Raw genomic sequence first — 24501 nt, forward strand, 5'->3', positions numbered from 1 at the left:
TGGATGTGGTGGCTTCTCTTGTTTGTTCAGTCATTACGCGGCCCTGAGGAAGCACCGAGCATGTTCGGTAAAGGTACAGACAGGGAAAATTGGGTCCCAGCTATTTTATGGATGGTGATAAAAAGAGCTAAAAGTTTGGAGATGCACATGAAAGCAGGAATTCTGACGTTCAGAAAAGACCAGCCTACAAAGGTATGCAGGCTGCAAGACAACTCGCCTAAACCTAAAATGGGAATTTTAGCGTTCGTGCATTTACTCAGTCACCCACTCATTTATTTGGTGCTTTTCTGTGCCTCCATCTAGACGTGGTACTCTGCGGTCAGGGACTGTGACTGTGTCCTCTGAGCTGAGGGCCGCACCTGGCCCCTGTCGGGAACCAGGCAAGCCACTGGGTGGTGAGGTGGATGGACAGAGGGGCTGCCGCCCGCTGCCTTCGGAACCAAGGGAGGCAGAAGAAGTGTGAAGGAGGCTGCCTGATACAGCAAACACAGGTCTGACTCTGGGAGTCCGATGGCTCTTAGATCTCTTCTCGGAGTCGTCCCTCATGTCACTCATCTGAACTGCCGTTCCCTCCACTGTGGAACGTAGGAAATGATAGTGCTTTGCTTGTGGTGCTGAGGACAGACGACGATCGAATGCCTGCCGCGTGCAGAGTTTCAGACTAGCGCTCAGTGAGCACCTGCAGGCACCTCCCTTACCATCCGAGTCTCCGTTTCCTCATGAACCAGACAATCAGCGAGGTAGATGAAAATGGGAGTCGATGTACATCTGCGTGGTTTACTTATTTCGTTCTTATTTCCAAATAGCAAATATGAAGCAAAAGTCACCAATATTCGGTTGAATGCTTTTTCACTTTAATCAGATACTGCCTGACCCCTTTTTGATTTTTACGTTTTCATTGGATGCTCTCATTTGATTACATGGTCAACTTCTTTTAGGCAGGAAGGGTGTCCTGTTTTACTGCGTCTCCCAAACCAGCGTGCCACCCGGCCCGGTGCCCAGATGTGCAGATGACTGGAGTAAATGACATGAGTGACATATTTGATACTTTCCAGCCAAATCCCCACCACCCACCTCTCCTCAAAACACATTGTGCAATTATAATAAAAATCAAGGAGAGACTGCATTACAATAAAAATAATTGCGACGTATGTTGTTTCCGAGAACACCTCTATCCTGAAGCATACTTTTTTCCAAATCTGGAATTTAGGTGGCGCAGTCCTGTGGAAGCCTTCGCAGACTCTGGGGGAGGTTTCTGGTGAGATCACATACTTGAAGTTTCGGCAAAATGAGATTTGAAGTGTTAAAAAGAAACGGAGTGGCTTGTGCTGAGCTCAGTCAAGACTCACTACCCAAACTAATTTCAGTGTCAGTAAAATTTTACTCCCATTTTTAATGAGAAAATTTTTTAAAATACATTTTATTTCATTTATTTTTTATTTCTATTTACTTTATTTTTATTTTATTTTATTTTATTTATTAAAGCTGGAGGCTGTGAAACAAGGAAGGGCTTAGGATTGAAGGAGTGAGCTGAGGCAGGGCTGCTTTGGCTCACCGGGAAGTCAGAGAAAGGGGGCCTTGGGGACAGGTGCTGAGAACTTAGCTGTGACTGCCCATTGTTCCCCTGGCTGCAACTCTTATGGGGACTCTTCCAGTTTAGGAGACCCACACCTGAGAGGGAAGAAAAGGCACGGGCATGCTCCCTGGAGCGAGAGTGTGCCAGGAGTGGAATGTTAAATAAATGCACCTGGAATTTCCTGGTCGCCACTAGAGAGGTGATCGGCCTGCTGAGACCCCCGCCTTCCCCTAACAGAAATGACCTTGTCTGAAATGATCCACTTTTTAAAAGCTTTCTTGTCCCCACCTCTTTCTGCCCATAAAAACCTCCCATTTGTGCCCGTCCTTGGAGCACCATTCTGCGTGCTGTGTGGGATCCTACCTGATTTGTGAACCACTCAATAAAGCCACTGAACTAGACCTTCATAGTTACTCCACTTACCCTTGCTCTTTAACAGAATGGAGTGGCCAGAACACTTTGTTCTGAAGGTAAAAAACCATATAGCAGAAAAACCATACCAGTGCTCTCCCCACCCCTCACTGATAAGGGGGAACCTCATAAAGGGTATATTCAATGGGTCCAAGTTCTGGCCGAACCTGGGTTCTTTCCAAATGCAGGACTGAGCGAAAGTGACTTGTAAGGCCATGAAAAAGTGGGCACCTGGCCCACGGATAGTGCCATCCATTATATTCCATAAAAAGCATTTCCAGACCTCCATGCCCAAACCAATGACTCTTATTTTTCACACAGTGTTAACTGAGAGGATTTCTTAGTCCCTCCCATAAAGAGGGAAAGGAAGCTGCTAGAAGCACGCTTGTCCGTAGCCCTGAGAGAACGTCAGCTTGTCAGCAGAGGAAACAAAAGGGTCGAGGATGAGCTAGAAAATACAGTAAGTCAGCCACATCTGGGTGGGACTATTTCGTGGAGGGAGAAACCCGCCCCACCCCTCCAGCCAATAACAGCCTGAAGAGGCGCCCACGATGTTAGTCCCCAGGGCACTGATGCTCCACTGTCCCAGGACATCAGTGGCTGCCTGTGTGAGCCATGTGCTCAGTAACCGTTTCAAAGGCAGGAGAGATGGAGTCTAGTTTAGACGTGGCGGCACAAGCCCTTTCATCTCTTAAGCCTCGGATTTCTTATCTGTGAGGCGAGATAACTCAGTGTCACAGATAAAGAGGCGGAAAAGAAATGAAAAGATGAGCTGAATATTGCGGTTACTAGAGGAAGTGCTCATTATTTAGCAACAACCTCATGTTCTGGTGCTGGACACTGTGCAGCCCCTGGAGATACACAGGAAATGCTGGTGACAGGGAAGAGGAAATGCAAGGTGACGCCCGTTAGAGATGCCGCACTGGCGACTGAGGCCAGGGCACCGTCGTGTCTGAGTCAGTGCCTCCCGGGAGGGAGGGCCCTTCCGGAAACACTTCTCAGAGCAGGGTTGAGGAAGAGCCTGTCCTACAGCAGGCAGCTTGCTATCAACCGATTTCATTCTTCAAAGGACAGAGCAATTCACCTGCTGCAACTATATCAATGACTGGGAGCCCCTGTTGCCTGTACGTGGGGGAGGGGAGGTGGCGGGAGTAGAATGAACCTAGTCATAGTTGACTGGACAGTGAGTGGAAACACCTGAGTCTGGCTGAGCCAATTAGATTCTTCCACCTTTGGGGCCCAAATACCTGATTGGTTCTGGGTCCAAGGGCCAAAAGGTCATGTAGGCCCAGGCTTAGGAGATGCAGAGCAATATGGTTTTAGGAGGAAGGAGGCACATCTGCCCATGGAGACCCCTCCCTGATCTCGCCTGCCACCTCGTAAGGTCAGCTTCCCCGTGGGCCACAAAGTGTTTCCACGCAGCCCGGGAAGCCCAAGACAAATCTGTAATGAGACGGATGTCAGCTGCACCTAGAACCCACAAAACGGCTCACATTCTGAGGCTGTGTCTGAGAAGGCACTGTGAGGAAGGAGCAGATGGAGACTGGGGCTGGCCCTGCACACCTGCAGGTGGTTGATCTCCGTGCACACCTGGTCTCCCTGCTGCTGCAGGAACAACGTACCATTGGAACCAAAATAAGCAGCTTGAGGAAGATTCCCCAGCTGGCAAAACAGCCTCCAGGCAGAGCACCTGAGTGTAAACACCACCCAGCACCAAGAAGCCCCAGGGCGGTTCACTCCCTGGTGCGGCCCCCTCCTCAAAGCTGATGTGTACACCCACTGCCCTGCTGATTGCCGGCTGGCTTTTCCACCGCCTGCCCCTTCTTTATTCTGACTGCCGCCCAGGAGCTGCAGCAGAACAGGCACTGACTGTGTTGTGGAATACAATACGGAGGAGCTTCTATGCTCCTCCTCCCGCCCCTTCCGGAGCAGGGCTTCTTAACCTGGGTCCTCAGACCAAGAATCCACCAGTAGATCTCAGGGGCCACATCCTTGGGTGGCAGAAAATGCATCTTTGTTTTTACTAACCTCTAATTACAATTCAGCATTTTTCTCTATGTAAACATAGGCACAGACCCTAATGTCATCTAGTTGAAATCACGTTATGTTTTTCTTAGTACGATTGTGGTAAATATCCAAGGTATTGTGTTGATCGCTGCTTGGAAATTAGGCGGAGCCCTGCCTCCACCTTCCAATTTGACTTGTTTGCATACATCCCACGATGCTATGCCCCACGATTGCACCACCAGGGCGGCTGTACTCCATGGTGAGTGGTTTCGTTTGTGATCTTAGGTATTGTGTTGTATGCATGCAAACCTCTTCCTGCCCCACTTCCTGCCACGCACAGCACAGTCACATGCCCGAGTCTGTGCTGCAGGTTTCTCATAGGATGCACACACCTTCTGCCCTCTGTGCCAGGGTCCCGTGCTGGGTCCCGTGCTGGGAACGCTGTCTCCCTATTCATACCCACTCAACTCCTTCTCCACGCTCCAAAGCCAGTTCCTACACCACAGAGCCTCGGATTACAGCCCATCCACTCCCCACGACAATGCGCTTTGTGTTTACGGTCAGTACACACTCTAAGACAGGCTCCAAGGTACGTGAAGAGAAACCATTATAGATAACAGCATGACAGCTGTTTAAAGCAGGGCGTGTCTCAGGTGGGAGCTGTGCTGGGTACCTTACTTTGAAAGGAAGGTGGGAAAGGTGAGGGCAGCGGAGTGGCCTGGCAAATGCTGCCAGAGCCGGGGGATCGAAGCTCCGCTCTTCGGCGATGAGCCACGTTGACCCAGCAGCCTCGCACAAACCTCCGCGGAGGGACATTCTGCAGAATGCCTGACCCGTGCTTCTCAAAACTGCCAAGGTCAGAACAGGGCAAGTGTGAGAAACTGTTCTGAGCCAGAGCACGCCGAGGACACACAACGACTAAATGTGCTGCGGTCTCCTGGAGGGACCCTGGGGCAGAAAAGGGGCCACAGGGGAAATCAAGTGAAATCCCGGTAAAGCGTGGAGCTTGGTTAATAACAATGTACCGATGTGGGTTTCTTAGTGGTGACCGATGTACCATAATAACGTGAGACATTAATAATGAGGACTGGGGGAGGGGTACATGGGGGCTCACTGTGCTCTCTGTGTAACTGTTTTGTAAATTTTACACTGATCTTAAAAGTTTAAAGAAAAATGGGAGGTTATACTAAAACCTATTGTAATTTTTTTCAGCAAAAACAAGCATTGCAGTGGTTGTTATTCGATGTGAGAAAAGGAGTGATCTTCCCACATGCATTTCTAAAATAAAAATAAAACATAAAAATAGATGCTTCCCTCCAACTGTAGGTTGAAAGCTTTGTCCTTTGTCCCTGTGCTGTCCAAGTTTTCAAGGACTGGAATGGGGGCCAGTCTGACGGGAGAGGGGCTGTGATGCGAAATGCACACTGGTTTTCGTAGTATAAAGGCGAGAATGTGAAAAAAGAGAAAGAAAAGAATTTGAAATAGTTGAATAATTGTTACATTGATTTTATGCTGAAACGGTAATATTTTGGGTACCTTGGGTTCAATGAAATGCATTCTTCAGATTAAATTCACCTGTTTCTGTCTTTCTTGCTGTAGCTACCAGAAAATATGGAGCTCACATTACATTTGTATTGGACAGCGATGCTCTGAACCCAAGGCGAGGGGCACGTGGCTGGTGGCCCCAGGTAGGGAGAGACCTGTCCCTATGTCCCACGGCCACAAGCACGCTCTCTCGGGTAGAGGGGAAAAAATACAAGCCACTGCAAAGTTACAAATTTATTGGTCTGGAAATAAATACAAATATCTCATTAAGAAACTCCTCTGGAAAGACTCACACACAGCGGTTTTCTGTCTGGATTCGGCCATTCCCGCCCTGACCCCTGACCCCTGACCCTTCTGCACAAGGCCAGGGCAAGCCTCTCAGGTGCTAAGTGGCAGGTAAACCGAATCACTCATCACTCCTCAAGCTCCCCACAAGGTTTGGCAACCTCCTTCTACCAACTCCAGGGTCCCGGAAATCACGAGGTCCCCGCGGCCGATTCTCAATGTCCCATTCACTCTGATCAAACTTCCTATAAGATCCATGTTAGCCAAAATGAAGATCAAAAGGCAGTAGTACAGGAACTTGACAGCGACGCTGACGTTGCCCCAAAATGTCAGTGGTGCCACCCCATTTGGAGAAAGGGGGTTAGAGGGGTGGGGAAGAGCGGGAGGCAGGACAGGGGAGGAAATCCTATGGAATAAACATTCCAGAACCCTTGTGTCTTCAGCCACCCCCCCCCCCACCTGAGTCCCCACCCCGGCCACAAGCAACCAGGCCATCGGAAGACCCAGGAGGGTTCCCAGGCCAGAAAACGTCAGGCCAAAGATTTAACTCAATCACAGAAGATTCCTGGAAACCAGGACGGGATCAACTGGAGTCACTACCACACTGGATTTGGTCACAACCACAAGGACCCTCTAACTGACATCTAGTACCTGAGCCCCACCCCACCCTACCCCACCCGACCCTACCCCCGTCCCTGCCCCAATACGTGGAAACGCCTGGCAGCCAGATACAGCTGTTCCCAATGTCCCCTCCATCCCAAGGAAAGCAACCACATACTTAAAGGATCTTGCCTATGAATGAAATAACCATTCACTCACACATTTGGGGTGGGAAGCAGGGGCCGAGGACGGGGAGGCAGAGAACAGAGCCAGTGCCTTAAATCCAGGACACCAAATGTTTGCTGAGACCGTTTGCGTCTCTGTTTTTTGTAAAGCCAGATTTTCTTGTCTGCTTTCCTGTTCATTACAAGAACATCAGAAAAGCAGACTTGTATGCCTCGGCATTAAGTGTGTATATGCACAAACTTTAAAAATCTATTTCAACGTAGCTGCGTAGATTTGCTTTTCCAAACTGTCCTGGCCTCTGCATAAGACCCACCTCTTTTTCCCACTTCCTGTTTTGTCTAAATGAGGAACCCCCAATTCACTGTTCTCTTCCTCCCCAAACCAGAAGAGGGTGTTGTTCCCAGAAACTGGGTCGGTGCGCCCTTAGCTGGAGAGGAAACCGGAAGTAGGTGGGCTGGACTTCTGACAAAACACCCCTTAGAAGCAGGATGCCCAGGTCGGCCTAAGCTTGGATCCTGACCCGGGCCCCGCTGGGTTTCTTGTTTTGGCAGTGTGGTATTTCTGGGGGGGGCAAGACAGGGGCCACGGGGGCGCTTCTTTCCCTTCGACCCACCCCCGCCCGGCCCTCGACAAATCCCTTCTAACATTGGCATTGCCAGAGCTCACTCTTACACAATAAGCTTTGGATTAATACCGAGTTACGTGCAGTGTGGCAGGCAGGGGGCAGGAAGGGGCTGCAGGAGGGGGCAGCTATGGTGACCCCACAGTCCGGGGGCGGCCATCCACCCGGGCCGCCTAGCAGGACACCTCCATGGACTTGGGCCCGGCACTGCTCCCAGTGGACCCGGAGTTGGGGGTGATGTCCAGGCGGGCGCCCTCGCTGGTGTGCGAGCGGCTGCGTGTGCCCTCGCTGGTGTGAGAGCGGCTGCGTGTGCCCTCGCTGGTGTGGGAGCGGCTTCGGCTGCCCTCCAGGGACGTGACGCTGGAGCCCGAGGCCGTGCGGGACCGCATCAGGCGGGTCATGCTGGCAGAGGGCACTGGGGAGAGAGGAGAGAACCGTTAGGGGTGGCAGGACGCTAGAGGCAGCTGCACCCCCGGCAGCAGTGGGCCCCCTGCACCCGGCCTGGCCAAGCATCTTTGCATCCCACCCAGCCTCACAGTGATCCAGCCACCGGGCTCCCTGTCACCCTCACACTGTCTCACAGACACAGAACAGTGAGGCCCCGATGGGGGAAGGACCTGCTGCCACCACGGTGGTTTCAACTCAGACCTGGATCTGACTCCCAGTTCTGTCACTTGCTCAACAGCTCAGTGACTTTGGGAGTGTCCCCTTCTGAGCCCTGCGGCCCCATCTGCAAAATGGGAACGCTCGTGTGGACCCCACAGAATCAGTGCTCGTGTGCACACCCCCCGCCCCGTCCTGCCAGCGAGCACTCGAATGTCAACGAGGTCAGCCGGCCACAGGTGGGGACACCGAGGCCACATGGCATGCCTATGGCAGAGCCAGCTGTCAGTGGCCGCATCCCTTTCCCGAGAAGCCCCTGGGCTCCCAGGGACAATCAGGAGTGCCGCTCATCCTCTGGGGCTCAACACGCCCTTGCACGGGGCAGGTGGCTGATGAAATGTAACGAGGACAAAACAGTCCCCCATCTGTACTGGGCTGAGCAGTGTCCCCAGATTCCTGTCCACTGGGATCCCAGAGCAGAGCCTTATTTGGAAAAAGGGTCTCTGCAAACATAATACGTTAAGGTGAGGTCCTGGTGGATTAGGGTCAACTCTAATTCTGTGACTGTTGTCCTTCTGAGGGGAGGTGACAGAGGCCCAGTCACACAGAGGAGAAAAAAATGTAGAGGTAAGAGGCGGCGATCAGAGCAATGCAGCTATAGGTCAAGAGACCCCAAGGGCTGCTGGCAACACACCAGAAGCTTGGAAGGGGTGAGGAAGGAACCTTCCAGAAACATGGAAGGGAGCACGGTGCTGCCTATATCCTGACTTCAGACTTCCAGCCCCCACAACAGTGGTGGTGTAACAGGGTGCATTTCTGTTGTTCTAACCCACCCAGTTTGTGGAGGGTCATCACGGCAGCCATACCAGCTAACCAAAGCCTCCCAGCAAAGGCCACGTGGAACAATGGACGTCACACCGAGGCAGCTGAAACACACTCATGGGTGTTGGGTGACAGCATTCACTCCATGGGCACACGCGCTGGCTTTCTGTGGCAGACACCCATGCGCAGAAGCCACCCCTGCCATACTGAATGCCCTCCTCCACTACAGGACCCTGTCATGGACACCAAGGGCTGGTCTCGCCTCGCCCGCCATCTGGAGTAGGAGCTCGATATGTGCTTGCTTTCTCCCACTTTAGGGGACATTTCTAGGGCTCTAGCTCCTCCTGTCATCTCCCTGCAACCTGCAGGATGCTTCGGCGACGGGGGTTGGGGGACAAGGCCTGGCTTTGGCTTCCTTTCTCCCCAGGATTAATTTTCCAAGCCGGAATCCGGACCCGGGGAGGCCAAGCAAAGGAGCCGCAATTCACAGCCAGCAGGTGAAATGCAGGAGGCCCTGTGCTGCCCGGCCACCGCTCTGCTTGCACGCCTTCTCACAGGGAGGGTCGCTCAGAAGGCAGGAGAGCCGAGGACAGATGGTTTCTGTTGGCAGAGGGCACCTGGGGACACAGACCCTGCCCCGAGCACGTGCCAGTAAATCAGCCTCGTCCGTTCTCGGCCTCACGAGAAACTAAACACGGCTGAGGCCAATCTTAGAACTGTGGTCAGACAGACTGTTACTATTTTAAACGAGCAAACAGTTTAAGTCTCAGGGAAAAAGTGAAAGACATTGGAAGTACAAAGAATTCCTAGTTAAGATGGGCACATACATGATAGTTCCAAGCAGTGGGCAGAAAGAGCCAAAGAAACCACGTCAGGGCAGAACCACGGCTGAGATACCAACGGGCACCAGCTGCGGCCACGCCCGGGACAGCGCTTCGGCCCGGGATTGTCTGTCCGGGTTGGGGCCGCGTGTCTGACGAATAAGCTACAATGTAACTGCCACACAAGCAGCCGCATGTTGCTGCTCCTGACCCTCCAACTCCCGGATCTAATGTTCTAGCAAAGACACTCTGTTCTACATATAAGCAACTTTATCACCCACTTACTCAGAGCTATTTTACAGTTTTTAAAGAACTTTCCTGGAATCCCCGCTCTGCTCCTTGCTTAATCTCTCAAAGCCTCAATGTCATCACCTGCAAAATGAAGGTGGGAGTATCTCGCAGGATTATTTGGGTGGTTAAACGAGAACAAATAAAGGACTTATGACTAATCTGTCATCACCACCACCATCACTGTAACCAAAAGTCTCTGCAGACAGCAGTGATCAAAATTAAAAACAGATTTTCATCATTTCATTGTTTCCTTCTTGGTGCTTCACCTACATCTCCAAACGTTCCTGGTGTGAAACACGTCTCCTGTTCAACCATGGAGGGAGAAGGGGTCCCCACGGGGCGAGACACTCGGTCAGAACTGCCGCCTGTGCCCTGACTCTTTCTACCCCTGACCCACCCGGCTGGCAGAAAGCTGCGGCTGGCCAAGCTGTTCCCGAGTTCCCACCCTAACCTGGTGCAGGGCATCGCATTCCCAGGGTCCCGTCTGCCCTCGCCCCCTCCGCCCACCCGCCTGCTGGGAAATGCCGTACTTACTGTAGCCCATGCCTTGCACGAAGTACTTGAAGGCCTCGGCGAGCTTGGCAGGCTGTGAGAGGACAGGGGGACAGTGGTGTCAGTCACCAGGGCTCCAGCTCAGGAATGGCCCTGTGAGCTGCGCCTGTGGTCACCTTCATTAAAGCCCTTGGCCCAGGAGGGAAGGCCACCAGGCCTCCATACTCAATAGGAAGGATGCTCACCGCAGGATGCAGAGTCCTGTGGTGCAAGCTCCGAATACAAACAGTAATGTGTCGTCAGAGGTCACAGGGAGATGGGGGCCAAGCAAGCAGTGAGCAGAGAAGCAGTAATAGGTCTCAGAGGCCCATGCTGGGGGGCAGTGACACGGGACTCACCTGGGAGATCTGTGGGAGGCCACCACAGTCCGCCATCTGGAAGATAGGGAGGCCAGTTAGTGCCACAGACCTCAGCGACGGCAATCCCCACTCTGGGCCGGCCACCCGTGGGTGCCTGCCCTGCCCACTAAGGGGTTCCAGGCACATTACAGAGAAACGCCCAGCTTTCTAGCAAGGCTGCTTCTATTTCTGTCCGTCTCGGCACTGAACTGGGTCTTCTTGGCCACTGTGACTTGTAGCTTCTGATCACAGGGCACTCTGCCAGGCCCTGTCGATAATTTTACTCTGTTCCCCAAGAACCCTGGAAGGTAGACTGTCCCCTGTAAGAGGCAGAAACTGGGCCGGAGAGCGCTGGGGGAGCCACACACGGCCCCGGGCACACACTCCCTTCACGGGTGCCCACAGAAAGAAGCTGCTGGGCTCCAGACCCCAGGCCTCCCGGGGCTCCTGACAGGCTGCCTTGGTCAATGGGCTCACTCCCCACGCCACTACTAAATCACCAAACCTAAAGCTATCAGCACTTATTAATGTCACTCCAGGCCTATGTGAGCACTGACCCAGGAGCGGGGTTGACCGGGCCCTGGCTCAGGAGCACAGGGATGCCTTCGGGGGAAATGGATGGAGTCAGAGAGAGTGGGTGATGCCAGGCCCCACTACTGCCCAGGCTCAAGGTCAGATCCCAAGGGTGACAGGCTGTAGCCTGGAGACCTCTCGGGTCCCACAGAGGGATCTTCTCATCTTACCAGCCAGCACCCAAAAGATGTTGCTAACAGGTACATTAAATAACTATTTCCTCTCATTTCTGACCACCAGCTTTGCCTAAATGAGTTACAACTCAATTTTGGTGGAAAACGTCAGAATTTCTAAGAACAAATGCAAACTCGACATTTTCTTTGTACCTTGAGGAGAGTGGTCTTCGTTGGGTCCAGTTTCGAGTTGCACTCCACCTGGACAAGGGAGGGGAGAGAAATGTGTTCATTTTCGACCTGGAGCCAAAGTGACAACCTTTCTTTCCCCCTCCCTAGATGCTCCGGTGTTCCCACCAGCATAGAGGGAAGAACGTGGGATTTAGGACTCAACAGAGGTGGCCTTAGGAGATGAGACTCCTGAGTCCCCCGTGTCCCCCGTGTCCCCCGCTCTGGGGAGGCTGGAAAGGCAGAGCCCTGTTGTGTCTCCACGGGATCACGGGAGGAAATTAAGGGGTGAAACGAGCCAGAAAGCCTTGCTTAAGCCAAGCTCCCCAGTGCCCCTTGTCCTGTCAGACAATCGGGCACCACCGGGGTCTCCCGAATGGCAGGGACGCCTCTTGGCCAGGAAGCCAAGCGGAAAACACGCTCATACAAACAGGCCAACAGAAGGCAGACGGGCAGGCGAGGGGGCCTGGGAGAGGCGACAGAGGGCCACTGCCAAGCCACCAGGGCTGACAGTCACCAGGAAAGAGGCTGGTGGCCGGGCCCTCTGCCTGAAGGCTGGGCCCTCCGCCCGGAGGCCAATATGGCATTTAGAAGACATCACCTGCCCTGAGGAGGACAGAGGGAAGGAAGGAGGGAGGCAGGGAGACGTCGTATAAGCCAGTCGGATCTGGACTGCTGAATTAGGCACAGGGCCAGGGGCTGGTTTCTACATACCACAGCGTCCACAGCAGGAGAACTGTCCCCAACCACCAGGAGAGCAGGACACCTGGGGGCAGGGAGAAAAGGGGGATTAACACAAAGTTTATTTTAAAGCTTCTTGTGCTCCTAGGCCTGCCAAGGTTCTAAAAAATCATTTTGGTTTCCCCAGTACTTTTTGCTCATTTTCCTTCATCTTCCCTCCACCCTCTGCTTTGTTCTTAGAATAAAATAGGTAGGTAAATCATTTACACTTTAGTATGAATTTCATCAGAGAATTTCTATACTCTGAGGTTTTTATTTGAAACACCCTCCCATCAAGGAAGGATGAGTAGGCTTTTTGTCAGCAATCAAGATCAGAGACAAAAAGGACATGGCTGACACAGGAGATGGCATGTGCCAAGTTCAGGTTCCGATAATGTGGTTCATTCAAGGAACCCAAAACTGGCACCATTGCTGCTAGTGGAACACAGTTGCATGTTTCCAAACCTGCCTTTTCCCACTAATTTGACAGGGCACTTTGGGGGTGGGGGCGGCATTCTGTGCTTCAGTCACCCCCAGGCTGTGAGGCAAAGCTAACACAGTATTCACTGCAAAGTAGGTGCTCAACAGGTTCCATCCAAAGTGCGGTCAGAACTCATCTATGGCCCAAGGCTCCAACCTAGGTCTGGGAGCCACCCTGGGAGCTCAGTTCCTACACAGGGTGAAGACAAGCAAGACGGGGTCGTGCCATGGCCCCGGGCCAGTCCCACTGGTCCCCATGTCCTGCCAAACTGGAAGAGCAGACCCTGCCAGGAACTGGGAGCTGAGCGAATTAGATCGTGACGGGGAGAGGAGCAACTCACTGCAGGGTCACCGTGTGCACTCCGGGCATGGGTCGCTCAATGTCCAGGTCCCGCCGGCTACAGAAGACAAAATCACCATTGATGGCATCAGCAGACTCACCCTGGGAGGAAGCCCTTCACCCTGAGTCAAGCCCCAGAGGTCCCGCCATTGGCAAGCCACCCACTGGACAGCCTGTGTGAGGTCACATGGCTTTTGGCACACCACAGCCTCCTGGGGTCCATAGAAGTGGTTTCGGGGACATGTCCCATAGAGCCCACATCATGGGCCCCAACATCTTCTTTTCATACGAGTATAAATCGCGTCTTCTGCCACAGAGGGTCCCTGCCTTCCTGGAGCCCCCACCTGACCAGGGGCTAGCCCCCCAATCAGTCTCTGCTTCCACCCTTAGTCTGAACCTCACTCTCACCCCCAACTCCAAGTCCTGGGCTCTCCACGGTCCCCTCCATGTGCCCCCTGCCCAGCCGACAGCCTGATCCGCTCCAGTTCTCAGGAAGCATTTGCAGAATGAAGGGACCACTCGGCCTCCCTGTCTTCACTCTCACGCACTGGGCACACAGTGCTGCTCCCTCCTGCACTGAGCGCCTGAGGGGGCGGGGAGAAGCAGACACCGGACTTCCTTACGGACTCTAAGGCACATCATGAAGTCGTGTTGCTAGCATGGGAGGACAGAGCCCAGGAAGTCATTTCGGGCCCCATCGGCGGGGGCAGGGCGGAGCTGGCCTAGCAGGCTGTGTGGAATCTCCCTGGAGATTCCAGAACTTCTGGCTGGCACCAGTGGCCCTGAGCTGCCTCCTCCCCTAGCTGAGCTCCAGACAGGCGTCTGGTTATGGAACAGAGGGCTACAGCCTTGCCAAAGGCTATGCGCAGGGGTCCGCCATCCTGGGAATGACTCACCCACCGCCTGGCACCTCCCTGGGCTCCCCCCTCCCCCAGTGCTTTGCTACTCTCTCAGCTCTCCTCTCACCTGTCCTTTCCGGTGGTCACCATGGTCACTGGCATGTGCTCCCAACCCTTTGCAGGCGTGACCAAGGCCCAGCTGTGTTTGCATCCCCGCTGGTCTAGAATGGTAGCTCGGCTCCTTGCAAAGTGCTTCAAACTCCAGGAAGCCCCTGGCTAAGGGCACCTCGTCCTGATCCTCTATTTGCTCAAATTCAGGGGCTGCTGCTTCTACTAATATTACAGTCCCCCTCTGCCTCACCCCACGATCCAGGCCCATGAAGGGCGCCTGGTAAGAAGGGCTGTGCAGCTCCTGATACCTGTTGTAGGCGTTGATGAACAGGTGCAGGTTGCTGGGGTTCATGTCGTTCACGATGTGCTGGCGGTAGGTGTGGACGACCTCCACGTTACTCTGCATCTCATCCTGCATTTGGAGAGAGAGAAATGTCCTCCACTGAGCCCGTGGCCCTGGGCTGGTCGTGAGCCTCTCCACTCTCCAGGTTATTGAGGTAGAAAGAGAAGATGCCCGAGTCACAACACTGCCATGGAGACTCAGGAAGCCACACCGAGGTGCAGGCTGCCGGGCGAACATCAGCCGGTAGCATAAAGGGACACAAACCTAGACAGGCAAAGCACACCCTTCTGGGCTCAGGTGGAAGTCAGTCTCCTTGGCTCTGGAGCCTGACTCTGCAGGGGTTCAGAACAAGCCACCCCAAGATGTTCCTCAGTGGGACTCAAGTTATTTCGAGCTAAAGACAACCAAGACCCTGGAGGCTTGAAAGCAACAGCAGCTCCGCATCCCAGCTGCTTCACTGTGTAGTACAAGTGTGTCACGTTCATTGTCACTGGCGGCCACATCAACCTCAGGGTGGCCTTCAAGGGGCAGAAGGTAACTTTAGGACGGTATCAACGTAGCTCTTCCTTAACAGCTAAGCAAGTTCGGTGCTATGGCCAGGCAGAAACAAGGTGGAGGGCCAGGTCCGGCCCACGGGCCGTGTGTTTGCCACCTGTGGCCTAGTAGAACTGAAGCCAGGCACCTGGCCCCAAATAAGAGTCATCACCAGAAATGGCTTTTTAGCTCCCCACGTGACCAGCAAACTAACTACTGGCTGTGTTCTCTCCCTGCAGAGGCCCCAAGGTGCATTGCTTCCTCCTTAGGTGAGAAGGTCAAATCCACCTCAGTTTCCCTTTCTGTCTCAGACTGTCTCATGCACGTGGGAGTCCCACACATACATTGTATCTATATAGTTAAATCTGGTCACTTTCTCTTGCCAATGTGTCTCACATCTATTGGATTATCTGATCAGCCGAAGAACATTAAGGGCAAAGGAGAGTTTCTCCTTTCCTCACAACTCCATCACTGCCCCTTCTCGGGAAAGCGTCTTAACCTCTCTGAGACTCGGTGCCCCCCAAAAGAAGCGGGGAGGGTATAAATATTACCCGCTTCATCAGGTTGTGGGGTTTATCAGGGATTGTGCGCTTTGGAAAGCCCTTTGTAAATTGTAACAATCCACACAACTATTAGCAATGATCATTTTTTCACAGGGAGAGGTGGAGATTTTCATGTTTGCAAAACAAAAACCAACTCATGCAACAGGAAGCTGCCAGGAAGGATAATCTTGCTTCCCCGAGGGGCCAGCCAGAGCTTTGCAGAGGCCCTCCTCTCCCCCCTTCCTTCCTGAATGTGATTTCAGACAAATGCACTAGGAGCTGGCCCTGCTTCTCATCTGCACAGCGGCAGATGCCGTAGGTCCCGCAAAACAGCCCGCTGTGACTGATCGGTGGCAGCCAGAGCCCGAGTGGGAAGGTGCAAGGGGCCAACGACACCAAGCCTGACGTCATCAAATCAGAACTTAAGCCACAAAGAGGCCAATCGGCTGTTCAAAGAAAAGTCAGGAAAATGTAGTCTGAGGGGCTGTGCTGGGGTTTCCGATCAAAACGCAACTGCAGAAACCTGGGGGCGCCAAGAGACCCCAAGTAATTTACAGTGTAGCCAGGCCAGACTCTCACCCTCCACTGGACAGCCCTCCTCCAAGGAGACCCAGCGCTGGTTCCGTTTTTCCACATTCCCACCAGCGCGGACCGCGCACTCGCGGGGAGGACAGGCACCAGACTGAGATGCAGCCCAAAGAGGAAAAGGGTCTGCCGTGGGCTGAGTGGAGGCCCCCAGGATGTGTCCACATCAAATCCCTGGACCTTGTGAATATTAACTCACTGGGGGGAAAGGTCTTTGTGCATATAACTAAGTTCAGGATCCTGAGATGACATCATCCCGGATTATCCCTGCGGGGCGGGGCAGGGGGGATCCCTAAATCCAATGACAAGTGTCCTTAGAAAAAGGCAGGAGATTTGAAACTGACAGGGAAGAGCATGTTAAAGATAGGGGTGGGTATTGGAGTGGGCGGCCACAGCCCAGGAACGCCAAGCGCCCAGATGCTGGGAGAAGTCAGGAGGACCCTCCTAGGAGCCGGTGCAGGGACTGTGGCCTGGCCAGCACTCGGGTCCAAGATCCCGGCCTCCAGAACTGTGAGGGGATTCACTTCTGTGGTCTTCTGGCACCAGGTGTGTGGTCCTTTGCCACTGCAGCCACAGGAACCCCCCCAGCACCAAAGGCAGGGGCCACAGCTCCCCAGCCCCACAGCAGAGCCTCTGCCCCTGGGGCTGCTCCACAGCCACACCTGACGCGGTCACACCTGTTTGCTCGGGAGCAGGTGGGGATGAGTGGGCCACCCAGGGGAGACGGAGCCGGTCACCTCGCCCTGGGCGGCTGAGGGGTATTTCAGAACTGGTCAGAATTTGTCAGATTTTACACTTTGGCTTAAAAAAAGACTTACGTTAAAAACAGAACAGACAACTTGGTGAAGATGAACAAAGTCCTATTATTTGGTGACATCGGTGCTGCCTGGTTTGTGTCTATGCCCTACGAGCAGGCAGCACACGACCACTCGGAGCAAAGGCCCAAATGCCAGGCGCGCCACTCACCTTCCCAAAGAGGTGGGACACCACCATGTCTGGAAGGGCTTGGGTCCATCCAGAGATCTGGGGGGACAGAAACAGTGGGGTTAGGAAGAGGGTATTAGCGGTGGTGAGACGAGGTTAGCCAAACCCCTCGGCCCTTGGGGCACCCAGCACTCGGGTCTGAGAGTGCCCCATCAAGGGGGGCTTGGTTACCTGTCTTTGGGGACTTATGAGACCTGAGGCCTGGGCAGGCAGGGCCTGGGTCTCCATCTGCTGCTTCTTCTCGGAGCCTTGGGCACAGAAGATGCACACATGTGTGCTGAACAGACAAACTCACTCCTAGCTTTCCGGCTGCATGGTGCACCTGGTCATCAGCGAGCAGGACTCTGTCTGTTTCCCCTAAACGCACGCACAGCCGTCCGAGGCTAAACCTCAGGACCCGCTCTCCCTGAGTGATCCTACAGATTGTCTCAAGCCACCTTCCTCTCCCAAATAAACTGAGCTTATTAAAGAAACAAATGACTTTCTCCTTTTTACCTCTAACAACAATGTTGGGTTAGGTATACAGCAGGAGCTCCATAAACGTGTGCTGACCACCTGCAGCATCACGCAGGGCCCAGGGGTTCCCCAGCTGGGCGCCCAGGGAAGGCTACAAAGCCTCTGGGCCTCAGACTGCTCATCCGCAGCTGAGAATGCCAGGAACTGCCAAGTCACAGGTCACGGTGAGGATTATGGGAGCAACTCCACACGTCACAGGCTCTGACCCCAATGCCTGACCCACAGCAGACCCTTGATGTAGGTCTTTTGCCTCCAGGGTGGGGGTCAGAGAGGAGGGATATGGTGCTGGTATTAAAACTGCACACCGCCCCCCAGGCTGCACTTCAGCCCATGGCTGATGCCCCCAGCTCTCCACGTCTGGCTCAGGGCAGCTATCGAGGAGCCAAACTGGCTGCCTGGAATGTCACTTCCTTGGCTGGAAAATAAAATAAAAAACAGGGAGTGTGTTCCACTCCCAAATGTCATGCAGACTGGAGGGAAGGGCTCCCTCCCACCTTCTGGCAGAACGTTCCAGGGAGAAAGGCAATATCCGACTGGCTGGCCAGGGCAGGGGCGGGAGGAGTGGGGAGGGGCATGACCCCTCTGACCCTCCTGTTCCGACAGCCACCACCCTAGCCTTGGCACAAAAACACCCCAGGATGGCCCCAGTGGAAGGCTCTGTCCTGTTTCAACTGGAATGGTTTCCCCGTCTCTTTGGCAAATACTGGGGCGTTTATGAAAAAAACAATGATCATTTTCAGTAAACAAGAAACCCTAGACCACCAGCCAGAGTAGAGCTTCCCGAGATAATGTGGGTCCAGTGTTCCAGGAAGGGACATGTCCTGCCCCTTCCGTGCCCAGCCCGAAGGGCTTGGGTCAGGGGGCCTTTGACAACGGGCAGCACAAGGGCCTGTGAGCACATCACAGGGGAGGCCGAGAGCCACGGGTCCAGGGGCTCTGCATCCCGCCCCAACTCTCCTTCTGCCGAGTGCGTGTAGCCCTGGACAGCTTCCTTAACCACCTTGCTCACCATCTCCCCCTCTGTGCATGGTATGACAACCCCTACCCGCTGCAGTCCCACGACAGGTTAATAAGGCCATGCACACACACAGCCACAGAGAGCACAAACAGCCACTGGTAACTATTCCATACACGTTAGCTGATTATTATTGTCGTAAACTAAGCAGCACGGTGTCAGTACCAACTACACATTTCTTTTGCATCAATGACACATGGGTGCCGGGGACTATTCATCTTTTTATTCTCAGTGTCCTGAGAAAAGCCTGGCAGACACATGGTCCCCAGCGAGTACTTCTGCCCGTAGTGCTTGTCCAAGCTGGCTCAGGGACCCTGGCCTTGCTGGCTCACCCAGCAGCGTCCTGTGGGATTCCAAACGGCACCTATCTGAGGCCAGTGTACTACTCCAAGCAAAGCAGAGGGAACCTGCTTTCGGGGCCCAGGGAGGGGAGTCGGGGCTGGTGAAAGGGTGCGACCAGGAGGGGTCTCCTGGTGCTGCCACCCCTCTGGCAGAGGCAAGGACACCCCTGTGCTTTGGGGTCCTGCCAGTCCAGGCCCCCAGACTCACCTTGGAGGCCGCCCAGTCCATCCAGCCCTCCGCACAAGGGTTCACATTGATGAGGACCAGGCCTTCCACCATCTCCGGGTTGTTCAGCTGCAATTCAAGACACAAGGTGAGGGACACAAGCCGGCGATCTGAGATACTATGAACTTCAAGTCAAACCAAAGGTGGAGAGAAGGGCCAGGAAAGGGCTCATGGGGGCCACCAGAGTGGATGGTGTTCTCGAGAGCACCGCATCCTACGCAGAACTCAGGTCTCGGCTCAGGGAACACTGCATGGGGCCCCCGAGGGAACAGGCAGAGGAAGCCAAGATGCAGATGCACACGTGCTTGGCAGGCCTGCCTTGGACAAGTCACGTCACCTTGGCGCCCCTCAGCTGCCCTAGCTGTGAAATGGGTATGTCACACGATCAACTTTGTAATCAGACAGGCTCAGAAAGACTCTTTAGCCATCAATGAGAATTCTGTTACTTTTACAAGACTACATGTATCTCATATACATACACATGTATGTACACGATACAGTTTCGACCCAGATAGTCAGGCCACGTTGTACCTATGTCAGCGTTGCTAACCTCTAGCAAAGTTCACGCATGATGGGCGGGCAGAACACCTCCAGTCGAACAAAACGAGCTCCGTCGCATTTTCAAACAACTGCTACTGGCTACAGGGACCCAGCAGCCCTGCCTTGGGTCCACAGTAACGTAAGTGACAACTGTCATGTTAACACAGGTGGCTCTGATTCTAGTTTAGAATTAGCCAGGATCCGAGAGTCCCTTACGTACAAAAGCTGTCACACGGAAGCAGCACAGCAGGACACTCCGGGACAGGAGGGCCTGCCCAGAGTCGACCGCTCAGTGCACCAAGCTGCTGGTGCAGAGTGTGTCTAGTGGGACACTTCAGGGAAGGGAAAAGAAAAGCAGTCGGTGTGTAAGCGATATTCCTTCCTTTATCTTGAATTAATTTCATTTAAAATGTAATTTTTAGCCCTGGCTGGTGTAGCTCAGTGGATTGAGCACAGGCCTGCGAACCAAAGGGTCACTGGTTTGATCCCCAGTCAGGGCGAATGCCTGGGTGGCAGGCCAGGTCCCCAGTAGGGGACACATGAGAGGCAACCCCACATTGATGTTTCTCTCCCTCTCTTTCTCCCTCCCTTCCCCTCTCGCTAAAAATAAATTAATTAAAAATAAAATAAAATAGAGAAAATGTAATTTATAAAAACGCCCAAGAACTCACAGCAAATCGAGTGAGGATGTAGGCACCGGCCCCAGTTCCCATGCCGATGACGCTTTTCAGCCTAAGAGCAGAAACAAAAATTCACGTCACAGAAGAGGTGGTGCCGTGCGCCCTACCCACCCCCCAACCCCCGTCCCCATTCCTCATCCCCAGGGGACCTCATCCGCCCCAGTGTCTATCCTGGTCCCTGCCGAGATGGCTTGCAGGCGAGGCAGAGTGGGGACACCCTGCCGTCCTGTGCCTTTGTGGCCTGAAATGCACCCTGCTTTATGGATTAACAGAAGGCCATGACCTTGGAGGGACTCGTCCCCTTCCCTCACTCCCCAACTGACTGAACCCCAGGCACTCGGAGACCGTCTGACATTTACGGGAAGGCCCATCACTGCTCCTTCCCGCTCCTGAGCTGTTTTTTGGATTCTAAAACTTGGCAGGAAAATAGACTGGGCAAGAAGTCTGAGGTGTCATCCTCACACAAAAGGCTCAAATAAGAAGAAAATGAGCCTTGGAAGAAGGGCCTGGAGAGAGAAGAGTTGAAGGATCAGGCCATCCTAGTCCAGAATGTTCCACTGGGAAGACAAAGCAAGGAAAGAAGAGAAGGCAGGGAAGGGTTAGAGAAGGGGGGAGTGGGGAGGGGAGTGGGGTGCTATCTTTAGGGGACATCATCACTCAGAGAGAAGAACCCAACTTACAAGGAGCTGGCTGCAGGAAAGAGAGAAAACAGTGAGTGCAAGAGAGCCAAGCGAATTTCTTCCCTGAGCTTCAAACTCCAACCTAAATGTCAGTGGTCAGGTCAGATCGAGGCCAAAGGAAAGGCAGACGCTAGAAGCCACCCCTCCCTGCAGGCTGGTGGGGGAGCAGGCCCCTCAAGCTTACCCAAACTGGTGAAGCACTCCAGGCAGCATCTCAGCCAGCTGATCCATGGAAGGGTACATGTACCTTGGGAGAAGCCACACGAGGAGTCAGCGAGGGCTGGACCCGGTGGGAAGGAACCGTGCCATAGGAACAGGCTTGAAGGGGAGGGACGGTGAGGCAACCTGCCCTGTGTGCCCAGACTCCCCATCACGTGCCAGGTGGCGCTCGCTGGGAGCGCCCAGGTGAGCACAGCCTGCCCCGTGTAGGCAAGGATGTCTCCAGCCCTAATCCTCCAATTTCTCTCTGTAAAACAGCCCTTTGCCGATTGCTTCCTGTGCCCCAGGTCCCGCCCCAGGCACCTGCTGAGCACTGTGAACTCATTTAATCTTCGCAAAACCCCAGTGAAGCTGCTATGCTCTCCCTCCATATAAAGATTATAAATATCACCAAGGCTGAGGGGCTCTATCACAGACTTGGCTTCACGGAAGAGTATTATATTCTATCGCAATAATAAAAATTAAAAGCCAGGCTAACGCCTCCCCCCACTACCTGTTTCCACCCTGCAAGGCTTCCCTACCCCTCTCCTGGGGCACGAGTTCCCCTTCTCACCCCACGGGGAAGGAGGCAGCGCCGTCCTGCTGACCAGGGGCGTCCACGTGGCAGACAGCAAAGTGCTGGGTGATCTCCTGCATGTCCTCGGAGTTGAAGAGGGGATTGTAGCAGGTTTTGTCTGGAGATCAGGCAGGGGAGAGAGGAGAAGAGGAAGTAAGGGCGGAATGAACCAGCTGGCTCCATGCAAAGCGTATCCATTTTGCTCGCTGCACTCCCATGCGGCAGAAGGAAACGGCTTCATAAGAAAGAAGGTCTACGTGTCGTTCCCTGTCCCACTTTCCTCTGGTGATAAAGGGCAAGAGTGAGCCATGGGAAAGGGAATGGGTGTGGAGGTGGGGATGGTCCATAAACTCTACTGTACCCACTGGTGGATGACCTTAAACTTCCAGTGCAGCTACTCCACTGACTCTCCCTGGGTCTCCTAAACCCTCTATGGGGGACACTGGCCAGGGCACAGGAGATTTTCCCATGGGGAGCAGCACAGGAGACAAAGCACGAACTCCCACTTGTAATGTGGCTGTGGGTGAGTTGACAGCCCAAAGCAAAGACGGCCAGCTGGTTATCAAACCATTTCTCTTTTCATCCTGGGCACATAGCTGGACTACATTTCCCAGCCTCCCCTGTAGTTAGAGGCAGTCACGTGCTCAGGTTTTGGCCAATAACATGTGAGTCTTGCCTCCTCCTTGCAACCCCTGCTACTCAGTCCTCTAGGTTTCTCTCTCTTCTGTCAGCTACCTGCCAGCTGCAGCGGAGCCAGCAGAAGCCTCTGAGGCTCCAGGGGATGGCAGACTCACAGCCGTCAGGAGCCTGGAGCCTGAATCACCCTGTGGAAGGAGCCACACAGAATGCCCTCAGGTTGCTAAATGAGTGAGAAAGAACATACATTGTGGTAGGCCACAGAGGTTTGGGGTCTTTGTTACAGCAGGTAGCATCTCCACCCCCTGCGATTCCATTTCGTCATCAGAGTCAGTGAAATAAGCTGACTGCTGTCAAAGTACTGGCCATCGGATACGTAACGGACACAGGGACACCCAGGTGAGGAAATGAGATAAAAAGAGGCGTGAGAGTGACGAAAAGAAATGGTTTTCACTGACTGGCATCATCTCCAGCCTCAAGGGTGCTAATAAACGGAAAGAGCAAAAATGCAAATCGGGCGGTCTGTCCATCAAGAGCCAAGCCAGCGCCCAGCTTGCCGTGTCCCAGTTTACAGAGATCACTGGGCCTCTGAGTGCCCCTGAATCATCACGTCTACTCGGCATGATTTTGACACAGGGTAGCTCTCACTGCATTCCCATCTGTGACAAATGGGGAACGCACACAGGGTAACATGTTCTGGTAATGCGAAGAGGTCACAGTCTCCACTTCCACAGCAGCGGTACTCAGAAGAGCCAGGAGTGGGAGCCCAGCTGTCCATCAGTTAAACAGGGGCAGGCGCAATGCGGTCCCTCCACACCCCGGAAGGTCCTTCGGTAGCAGAGAAGGGAGCACTGACAGGTGCCACGGTGCGGATGAAAGCTGAAACCGTCGTGAGAGGCCAGTCCCGTCAGAAAGACGCCCCACCATGTGACCCGTGTCTACAGAATGTCCAGGATGGGCAGACCGGACAGACAGAAAGCGGAGTACCGGCTGCCAGGGGCTGGGGGGAAAGGGAAATGGGGGGATAGATAACAGGGCTTTTTTCAGAGTGGCAACACGCTCGAGTTGATTGTGATGGTGGTTACACAACTCTGAAAATACTAAAAACCATTGTACTCGTTAGCTGAAAGAAGTCATTGTCACACAGACAGGCGGTGGGGGCTCCCCGAGTTCCCAGCATCTGCAGGCACACAGACCGGTCTGCGTCTTCATGCAGTGTATTCCAGACTTTTCCAACACGCAGCAAGAGTTCTTCCCAGGGCAGCTCCAGAAAGTCCCCACCACCAGCCGTCCCTAGCCTCCCTCTTCCCCGCCACCCTCGGTGGGAACAGAGTCACTGGAAAACCACGGGTTCTTGGAACTTACGGTTCATGCCGATGTCGTGGTACGTGAGGATGACTGGCCGGCTCCCCTTGGGGGTCCCGCACAGGGTGACGTGAATGGAGCCATGCAAAGTCTCGATGTCCTGCTCCTGCGGGAAGAGAGCAGACAGAGGGGCCTGTCATGTGGGCCATGCAGCATCAGCGTGGTTTACATGGGGATGGTTTACATGGGGATGGCAGACACCAGGGCGCTTCCGGCTATGTGCTGAGAAAGTGCCAAGTGCCCTCTCATTTGGTCAGGAGCGCCCTGGGCGTGGGCAGTAACGCTCTGCCCAGAGAACCCTGTCCTGGAGTTGGGCAGGACAGGGGCAGCAGAAGCTGATGGAGAGAAAGGATTTAACCCATGACGGGGTTGTGGCATCAGACCAAGTTGGCTCCCCATTCTTTGAAATCCGTGGTTGTCAATCTTACAGACATATCTCAGAAAAAAGGGGGGGAAGGAAGGAAGTCTCCTGCCCGTCTCCCAACGCCCTCCCTCCTNGCTCTGCCCAGAGAACCCTGTCCTGGAGTTGGGCAGGACAGGGGCAGCAGAAGCTGATGGAGAGAAAGGATTTAACCCATGACGGGGCTGTGGCATCAGACCAAGTTGGCTCCCCATTCTTTGAAATCCGTGGTTGTCAATCTTACAGACATATCTCAGAAAAAAGGGGGGGAAGGAA

The 24501-nt window shown here is 53.9% G+C and overlaps 1 protein-coding gene across 2 annotated transcripts in view; it reads right to left on the reverse strand.

Annotated features, from left to right (window-relative positions):
- Window positions 1-5758: 5758 nt before the first annotated feature.
- Window positions 5759-24501, reverse strand: part of NDRG1 (N-myc downstream regulated 1) — a 40215-nt gene continuing 21472 nt past the window's right edge. The window contains exons 4-16 of one of the 2 annotated variants that reach the window (XM_037048588.1): window positions 23826-23931; window positions 21822-21942; window positions 21234-21296; window positions 20361-20421; window positions 19132-19218; window positions 17034-17090; window positions 14372-14475; window positions 13115-13171; window positions 12288-12339; window positions 11559-11606; window positions 10660-10695; window positions 10304-10355; window positions 5759-7647 (exon numbers count right to left, since the gene is read on the reverse strand). In XM_037048588.1, coding sequence (XP_036904483.1) covers window positions 7406-7647; window positions 10304-10355; window positions 10660-10695; window positions 11559-11606; window positions 12288-12339; window positions 13115-13171; window positions 14372-14475; window positions 17034-17090; window positions 19132-19218; window positions 20361-20421; window positions 21234-21296; window positions 21822-21942; window positions 23826-23931 — 1086 coding nt within the window. In that variant the 3' untranslated portion in view covers window positions 5759-7405. The remainder of the gene's footprint in view (window positions 7648-10303; window positions 10356-10659; window positions 10696-11558; window positions 11607-12287; window positions 12340-13114; window positions 13172-14371; window positions 14476-17033; window positions 17091-19131; window positions 19219-20360; window positions 20422-21233; window positions 21297-21821; window positions 21943-23825; window positions 23932-24501) is intronic. The other variant, XM_037048589.1, reaches the window with a different exon arrangement.

This window comes from Sturnira hondurensis, unplaced genomic scaffold (assembly GCF_014824575.4).
Source record: "Sturnira hondurensis isolate 20B ecotype Veracruz unplaced genomic scaffold, ASM1482457v3 Scaffold0006413, whole genome shotgun sequence".
NCBI lineage: Eukaryota > Metazoa > Chordata > Mammalia > Chiroptera > Phyllostomidae > Sturnira > Sturnira hondurensis.